We start from the raw sequence: 8,907 nt of genomic DNA, 5'->3' as shown, positions 1-8,907 counted from the left end.
CGATTGGGAGCATATATATAGTAAAGAGAATTGGTCCTAGCACTGATCCCTGTGGTACTCCACAGGTAACCTTTGAGCATGAGGAAGATCTGTCATTAAGATGAACAAACTGAACTGAATTAGATAGATCAGATTTAACCCAGTCTAGTGCTGTTCCTTTAATTCCAACAAAATATTCAAGTCTTTCTAAAAGAATATTATGATCAACTGGATCAAATGCAGCACTGAGATCCAACAGGACGACAGGCGGTTTTATTTCTGACTTTAGGTTTATTAATTGGTATAGCTCCTTAAACCAGAGCACCGTTATGTTACAACCAGAAATACAGAGACTGTAAGGAGGCCGGGTTCAAAGGTCATGATGACCCAGTCAGCGGTAGAGTAGATCAAGGTTCCCAGAATCCAGGGAGGCTTTCTGAGGACGCCGCCATGTTGGCCGTGTGGTGCCAGACTAAATGGTAACGATCTGCAACATGTTCAGAGCGAAAGTTAGAAACGTGTTTTTATACTGAAAATTGTCATAAATATCCAGTAATCCAGTTTGGAACTTTTGGTTCTAATCTGGATTAAATGAATTTTCAGAATAGTAAGGTCAGAGTTTACCAAGGTTTAGGACTAGAGACTAAATGTCCACATCAAGTCTGAGGAGCTGGAGAGAGTTCTACCAGAGTTGGTTTAAACCCAGCGGTCGGCTAGAAAGGAGGTTTGGGATGTAAAACCCAAATGAAAGCTGGATGTTTGATCCAGAAGCAGATTATTTTCAATCTGAAGACAATCTGGCTGTTTTCTCTCTCCAATGAAGTCAAATTGAAAAAAGGATTTTGAACTTAGCTTAAGGAAGAACATTTGGATAAATTTGAAAAATGCATTTCGATAAACTGAAAGCTTGTTTTTCCCAAACAAGCTTCCTGATATTTTAAGGTTTAATTCTGAGTTTAATTAGATTTTTAAAAGAAAAGTTCTGACTCCTCATTGTGCTAAGGGTGAATCTATGGTTCCAGAGGAGATTGTTAGGTTAGTTGCACAGTAGGTGGCGCTCTGTCCCCTCCTCTGGAGATTAAAAACATTCCGGCTAAACCCTAATAACTGATAGAGGAAGCAGAGTAATGATGGAAGATCATCTTTCAGAGATTTGCAGGAATATTAGGAAATCAACAGGTTCTTAACATGACAACAGAGAAACTAAGAAAATAATCCAGCTGAGTTAAAATCAGGCAGCAACTTTATTTCATTTTAATAACAGATTAACTCCTGGCAGGTCTGGAAAGCAGCTCTTAGAAGGCAATCCTTGTTTTGACCAGTGGATGGCGGTGAAGCCCTCCATTAGATTTATAATTTTATATATATATATAAAACTATATTATATTATAGGGTATTAATATATATCACCTATTAGTTTAGCTTCATAATGAATGTTTTGTTTGGTTTATCTGGATTCCTGCTCATGTAGGCATAGAAGGAAATAAAGAAGTAGATATATCAGCTAAAACAGGCCTTAAAATCAGATATTAACTTTAGTATTCCTTTAAATAAAGTGGGGGTAATTCAGAATATAATCTGTAAGGTTTGGCAGGAACAACGGGATAATCAGGACACTGGTATAGATCTATGTAATATTCAGCAGACTGTGGGGGGTGGTAGTGAATGGAAAGTAGAGGCAGTCAGATCTCCACTCAGAATTGGTCAGACTGGACTAGTTCTCTTATCAGAATATAGAAGCATGAAGCAGGGATTATAATCCCTGTAATCAGATGGAAACAGTGAAACATGGATTATTAGAATGTGATAAACATTCACAGAAACATCAGCAAAGTCAACACTAAATAATACTAAATACAGAAAAAATAGGATTTTCTATAATAAACCTTTTAGGAAGTAAATCTAATTCTGCTAGAAATCAATTCTATTTTTTTTAAACACTGGGTTATTTAATGGCATTTAAAGTATGTAAATAAGTGTGTGTATGCTTGTGCATATACACAAAACTAATTTCTATGTGAGTTTGGATATAAATGTGCAGGTTGGAGCACACCATTGAGGTATTTACTTCCTCTGATGACCGCACTCCAGTCCGGTAGGTGGCGGTAAATGCGCCTTGAGATGGTTACCATCCGCCCTTAAAAAAAACAAAAGAAGAAAGAAATAAAGAAACCGATCATGGTTCTGAAATCAGTGGATCTGTCATCCCAAGCTGCCGTTGTTCCTCTGAATGTTTAACCGTTTCTGTGGGGTCATCAGGTCCGGTTCGGTCCGGTTCGGTCCACGCTGCTCAGAAACGTCTGAATCCGGCTCAGCTCCTCGGGTCTCTGCGGAAGTGGATGATGTCGGCCCACAAAACAAAGAAGGTTAAGATGGCAACCAAGTCCTGTCCTGAATGCGACCAGCAGGTCAGTCTGGGTTCTACGGGTCAGTCTGGGTTCTACAGGTCAGTCTACGTTCTATGGGTCAGTCTGGGTTCTACGGGTCAGTCTGGATTCTACAGGCCAGTCTACGTTCTACAGGTCAGTCTGGGTTCTACAGGTCAGTCTGGGTGGTCAGTCTGGGTTCTAAGGGTCAGTCTATGTTATACAGGTCAGTGTAATTTGTAATTTTATTAAGGATCCCCATTAGCTGTTGCCATGGCAAACAGCTAGTCTTCCTGGGGTCCACATTAAAAACATACAGTAAAAAACAGTTACAAATATAACCCATAGAACCTAGACTCATCTGTATAACCCAGACTGACCCATAGTGTAGGTTCTGTGGGTCAGTCTGGGTTCTGCGGAACTACAGGTTCTGGGTTCTATGGGTCAGTCTGGGTTCTATGGAACTACATGTTCTGGGTTCTACGGGTCAGTCTGGGTTCTACAGAACCACAGGTTCTGGGTTCTACAGGTCAGTCTAGGTTCTACGGAATAACAGGTTCTGGGTTCTACGAGTCAGTGTCGGTTCTACGGAATAACAGGTTCTGGGTTCTATGGGTCATTCTGGGTTCTACAGAACCACAGGTTCTGGCTTCTACAGGTCAGACTGGGTTCAATGGGTTAGTGTTGGTTATACAAGTCAGTCTAGGTTCTATGGGTCAGTCTGGGTTCTACGGAACTACAGGTTCTGGGCTCTACGGATCAGTCTGGGCTCTACGGGTCAGTCTGGGTTCTACAGGTCAGTCTATGTTCTATGGGTCAGTCTGGGTTATACAGGTCAGTCTAGGTTCTATGGGTCAGTCTGGGTAGTCAGTCTGGGTTCTAAGGGTTAGTCTATGTTATACAGGTCAGTGTAGGTTCTATGGGTCAGTCTGGGTTCTACGGAACTACAGGTTCTGGGCTCTACGGGTCAGTCTGGGTTATACAGGTCAATCTGGGTTCTACGGAACTACAGGTTTTGGGTTCTACGGGTCAGTCTGGGTTCTACGGGTTAGTCTGGGTTATACAAGTCAGTCTAGGTTCTATGGGTCAGTCTGGGTTCTATGGAACCACAGGTTCTGGGCTCTACGGGTCAGTCTGAGTTATACAGGTCAGTCTGGGTTCTACGGAACTACAGGTTTTGGGTTCTACGGGTCAGTCTGGGTTCTACAGGTCAGTCTTGCTTCTACAGGTCAGTCTGGGTTATACAGGTCAGTCTGGGTTCTACGGAACTACAGGTTTTGGGTTCTACGGGTCAGTCTGGGTTGTACGGGTCAGTCTGGGTTCTATGGGTCAATCTGAGTTCTACGAGTCAGTATGTGTTATACAGGTCAGTCTGGGTTATACAGGTCAGTCTGGGTTCTATGGGTCAGTCTGAGTTCTACGAGTCAGTATGGGTTATACAGCTCAGTCTGGGTTATTCAGGTCAGTCTAGGTTCTATGGGTCAGTCTGGGTTTTACGAGTCAGTCTGGGTTATTCAGGTCAGTCTAGGTTCTACGGGTAAGTCTGGGTTCTACGGGTAAGTCTGGGTTCTACGGGTAAGTATGGGTTCTACGGAACCACAGGTTCTGTGTTCTATGGGTCAGTCTGGGTTCTACGAAACTACAGGTTCTGGGTTCTACAGGTCAGTCTGGGTTGTAGGGGTCAGTCTGGGTTATACAGGTCAGTCTAGGTTCTATGCGTCAGTCTGGGTTCTACGGGTCAGTCTGGGTTATACAGGTCAGTCTAGGTTCTATGGGTCAGTCTGGGTTCTACGGGTCAGTCTGGCTTCTACAGGTCAGTCTGGGTTCTAAGGGTCAGTCTATGTTATACAGGTCAGTGTAGGTTCTATGGTTCAGTCTGGGTTCTACGGAACTACAGGTTCTGGGTTCTACTGGTCAGTCTGGGCTCTACGGGTCAGTCTGGGTTCTACGGAACTACAGGTTCTGGGTTCTACGGCTCAGTCTGGGTTCTACGGAACTACAGATTCTGGGTTCTACGGCTCAGTCTGGGTTCTACGGAACTACAGATTCTGGGTTCTACGGGTCAGTCTGGGTTCTATGGAACCACAGGTTTTGGGTTCAACGGGTCAGTCTGGGTTCTACAGAACTACAGCTTCTGGGTTCTACGGGTCAGTCTGCGTTCTACGGAACTACAGGGTCTGGGTTCTACGGGTCAGTCTGGGTTCTACGGGTCAGCCTGGGTTCTACGGGTCAGCCTGGGTTCTTCGGAACCACAGGTTCTGGGTTCTACGGGTCAGTCTGCGTTCTACGGAACTACAGTGTCTCTGTCAGTGATCTCTGTTTATTCACTGGATTGCTGATTGGCTGAAAAAGTGAAGCCACTGTCCACCATGTTGGTACTCCCCACTCCCACGGAGACGCACAGTAGCTAACTGTGTAGCATTAGGCTGCAACAATAAGCCGATATATTCTATAGTAAATTATGTAGCATCTGTCTGTTTGTTGATGAGTTTGGTTTATTTACATTTCCGCTCCTCATCTTTAGTAGAGCATAAACATCAAGTCCTTTATTTTCTTTAACCGAACATGGATCAGCCAAGTTCAGATGAAATGAATGGATTATCAGAGCGGCCATAAGGCAGGGCGGCTCCCCAGCAGCTGATAATGAATGAACTTCCAGTTCTTTCTCTGTTTTAAAAGCTCGGCTTCTCATTTTTTCCTAATATTACCGTAATAACTGTTTCAGCGTGCAGCATGCTCCCACGCTCCTTCTACCGTAATAACACTCTACACGCAGCATTTCCCCCTCATTCATAATTCGGGGACATTTGAGGGGCAGCTTTAGCCGGGGACAGGTGGTCCAAAACAGGGACTGTCCCCAGAAATCAGTAATGTCTGGTTACTATTATCTACAGCTGTTGAGAAGTTTTGCGAGTTAACCTCTGACCTTTGTTGATAAAATAACTAATAATTCTAAATTTCAGTAAAGATCTATTTTCTATGGTTACATGATGATTTGATAATTGGTGGAAGGTCACCAGATCAGGTCCCAAAGTTCTGCAGAACTGATTAGGTCAGTAGTCCAGAGGTGGTGTATTCTAGACCACCAAGACTGAGACACCCCCATCGCTTTGTTTACATCCTCCACGCCATGCCATGCTACGCCGCGCCACGCCACGCCACACCACGCCGGAACCTGTGCTGAAGGCTATGATGCAAATCTTGACAGAAATGTTATAAAAGTATTTATTAAACACATTTTACAGCATTGAAAACAATGTTTGACCTCCTGCTCACCATTTTATAACAAACAGAGAGCTACAGGGGGCGCTAAAGAGCCACGGGTCGCCGACAGTACAGTTTTCACAGTGGCCTTCAGGGGCGCTAAACCTGGCTGTTAGCAGCCTGCTACCCGTAGTAGTGAAAAGTAAACTGAACTTTAAACTCCAGAAACAGGTTTTTGAAGATTGTGCGTGTTCAGGATCCATGATGAGGTCAGACTTTCCAGGTTGGTCTGACCGTTGATCTTCTCTGCAGATTCCTGTGGCCTGTAAGTCGTGTCCATGTGGCTACGTGTTCATCAGCAGGAAGCTCCTGAATGCTAAGCTCAGTGAGTGTACGTCAGCAGCTATCGCAGGTAAAAACCAACCTTCATTATTCATTCATTCATCTTAAAGTGATGAAACGTTGCTTTCTGTGAACGAAATGCTCTTAGTGACGCTGCTGTAAAACAGCATCAGTGGTTTAAATTAATCCAATCAAAGGTTGAAACTCATCAAAAATAGTGAATGATGATCTTTAGTAACCACGGCAACAGTTGAGCACCAGAGGCTTAAGCCTTGCAGCTGGTTAAACGGCTAGACGTGTTTACTGGAGTGGAAATATGGAGAATTTCCACGCTCTTTGGGAAACAAAGCAGGAATCTCGCAGCATTCCTGAACCAACAACAGGGAATCACTTCCTGATTATTCAGGCTTTGCTCTCAACATCCACGAAGAAAAAAAACATCTGCTGATATTAGAAGCTGAGCTCTAGATCAGCATAGAACTCTTCCTTCTAGAATAAATCTAGAATGAGCACATTAGCAGCTTTGATGATGTTTAATCAGCTGAGAGCTTCCTCAGACCCGGTGCAGAACATGCTTTTACAACAAAGGAGATTAAAACATCTCATGTTTTAGTTGAACGGCAGTAAAAACCAGATGTTTCCTGTCATGGACCCTTCAGCTTCCAGCAGCTCCTGGTCTGAAGTTTCACACAAACTTTTCCCCCTCCTGACGGGTCTTTTGTTTTCCTTTAAGACAAACTGGATTTCAAGCGGCGGAGAACGGAGCGGATTCGCAGAGAAAGGATCGGCTCGCCTTTGACCAGCGACTCTGAGAACCACCGACGACCCCGAGCCAACAGTCAGTCGGATCCCATCCGGAGAGGCCGGGGACGGCCCAAGACCGTGGGCCTGAAGAAACAGGACGATGACAAAGGTCAGAGCGCCATTTTATAGCAAAGCACGAAGAGCGGGGCACAGTGGGACAAAGCAGGAGGAGCGAGGCACAGTGGGGCGGAGAAAGAAGAGCGGGGCACAGTGGGGCGAAGCACGAGGAGTGGGGCACAGTGTGGCAGAGCAAGAAGAGCGGGGCACAGTGGGGCGGAGAAAGAAGAGCGGGGCACAGTGGGGCGGAGAAAGAAGAGCGGGGCACAGTGGGACGGAGCAAGAAGAGCGGGGCACAGTGGGGTGGAGCACGAGGAGCGAGGCACAGTGGGACGGAGCACGAGGAGCGAGGCACAGTGGGGTGGAGCACGAGGAGCGAGGCACAGTGGGGTGGAGCAAGAAGAGCGGGGCACAGGGGGGCGGAGCAAGAAGAGCGGGGCACAGTGGGCTGGAGCAAGAAGAGCAGGGCACAGTGGGGCGGAGCAAGAAGAGCGGGGCACAGTGGGGCGGCGCACGACGAGCGAGTCACAGTGGGGCAGAGCAAGAAGAGCGGGGCACAGTGGGGCGGAGCACGAGGAGCGGGGCACAGTGGGGCGGAGCAAGAAGAGCGGGGCACAGTGGGGCGGAGCAAGAAGAGCGGGGCACAGTGGGGCGGAGCAAGAAGAGCGGGGCACAGTGGGGCGGCGCACGACGAGCGAGTCACAGTGGGGCGGAGCAAGAAGAGCGGGGCACAGTGGGACGGAGCAAGAAGAGCGGGGCACAGTGGGGCGAAGCACGAGGAGCGGGGCACAGTAGGGCGGAGCATGAAGAGCGGGGCACAGCGGGACGGAGCAAGAAGAGCGAGGCACAGTGGGGCGGAGCAAGAAGAGCGGGGCACAGCGGGACGGAGCAAGAAGAGCGAGGCACAGTGGGGCGGAGCAAGAAGAGCGGGGCACAGTGGGGCGGAGCACGAGGAGCGAGGCACAGTGGGATGGAGCAAGAAGAGCGGGGCACAGTAGGGCGGAGCATGAAGAGCGGGGCACAGTGGGGCGGAGCAAGAAGAGCGGGGCACAGTAGGGCGGAGCATGAAGAGCGGGGCATCCTGAACCGTCAGGCTCACTGGGGGAAAACAGGTTTCCATCACTGGAATCGTGAAATGGTTTTATTTCCTTCCAGCTGGGCGTGGTTCCTAATGAGGAAGAGCTGTAAGTCTGTCCAATGCTCGAGGCTAAGATGACCTAAATTACCTTTGGGGGGTGTAGCTCTGTGATAAATAGATGAGAAAGCTAATTTCTATCATCTGTAATCCTCTATAATCTGTGTTTCTGGGAAACCTTCCCTCTGGAAAAAAAGAACCGGGAAAGATTCTATTCCTGGGAAAGTTCAGAAATGAGATGACTGGTCATAGAGGGAAAATTCCTGAAAGGTTTCTGGTTTTTATTTGCAGAAAAACAAGAAAAGGAGGTGGACATATACGCCAGCCTGTCTGATGAGAAGGCCTTCGTCTTCTCCGTGGCCTTAGCTGAGATCAACCGCAAGATCCTGGGACAGAGACTCATCTTATGAACCCAGTTATTGCTCTTTGCTTCCGTAACAGTCATTTGAAGAAAGCTGGATTTTGGACTTGGATTTAGGAAAGAAATCCCTGGACCTTAGTAGATGTTAGACAGAGAGGCTGATGGGAAAAACCAAAGATGGTTCCAAGGAAAACCAGGCGAGGCTCCTGGACGATTGAAAAATCATATTTTTACTCTTTTGGACTTATTCAAAGTATATATGGAATAAATCTGAATGTTGCAATGGCCTGGATTGTTGTTTCTATAAAAACTTGTTTTTGCTGTAAATCTGATGCTAATTAGCATTAATTAGTTTTCACACCTGGAATAACTACAGTTGTTTATAATGTGGATATGTGGCATATGACAAATAAAACAAATCTTCCAGTTTTATTCTGTTGCTCCTTTAGAAAACATATGAAGTTAGAACTTATGATCAAGATAGTATTTAAAACGCAGGGTCACGCCCAAAGTTTTCACTCCGCCGCAGACTTTCACCGTTTCACTCTTTAGGGGTTGTTTAGTTTTTTCTTCTGCCATCTCAGCGGCTTCATGCTGTTGGATCCACACCTGAAGCTCAGGAGATAAAGAACGTAGATAATGTTTCTAGATGATCGTTT

At 46.4% G+C, this 8,907-nt stretch overlaps 1 protein-coding gene across 1 annotated transcript; it reads left to right on the top strand.

Annotated features, from left to right (window-relative positions):
- Positions 1 to 2,111: 2,111 nt before the first annotated feature.
- Positions 2,112 to 8,680, top strand: cunh16orf87 (chromosome unknown C16orf87 homolog). The gene is made up of 4 exons (XM_038307630.1): positions 2,112 to 2,387; positions 5,862 to 5,961; positions 6,625 to 6,804; positions 8,179 to 8,680. The coding sequence occupies exons 1-4, from the start codon at positions 2,319 to 2,321 to the stop codon at positions 8,295 to 8,297; spliced, it is 468 nt and encodes a 155-aa protein (XP_038163558.1). The 5' UTR covers positions 2,112 to 2,318; the 3' UTR covers positions 8,298 to 8,680.
- The last annotated feature ends 227 nt before the right edge of the window (positions 8,681 to 8,907 follow it).

Source organism: Cyprinodon tularosa, unplaced genomic scaffold (genome assembly GCF_016077235.1).
Source record: "Cyprinodon tularosa strain WSP-4 unplaced genomic scaffold, ASM1607723v1 ctg616, whole genome shotgun sequence".
NCBI lineage: Eukaryota > Metazoa > Chordata > Actinopteri > Cyprinodontiformes > Cyprinodontidae > Cyprinodon > Cyprinodon tularosa.
This window is presented reverse-complemented; position numbering and strand designations above follow the sequence as displayed.

Excerpts from the sequence above, each read along its gene's own strand:
- cunh16orf87 (XM_038307630.1), top strand. The coding sequence starts at position 2,319 with ATGATGTCGGCCCACAAAACAAAGAAGGTTAAGATGGCAACCAAGTCC. Across the intron at positions 2,388-5,861 it reads GTCCTGAATGCGACCAGCAG|ATTCCTGTGGCCTGTAAGTC; the intron begins GTCAGTCTGGGT and ends TCTTCTCTGCAG. Across the intron at positions 6,805-8,178 it reads GAAACAGGACGATGACAAAG|AAAAACAAGAAAAGGAGGTG; the intron begins GTCAGAGCGCCA and ends TTTTATTTGCAG.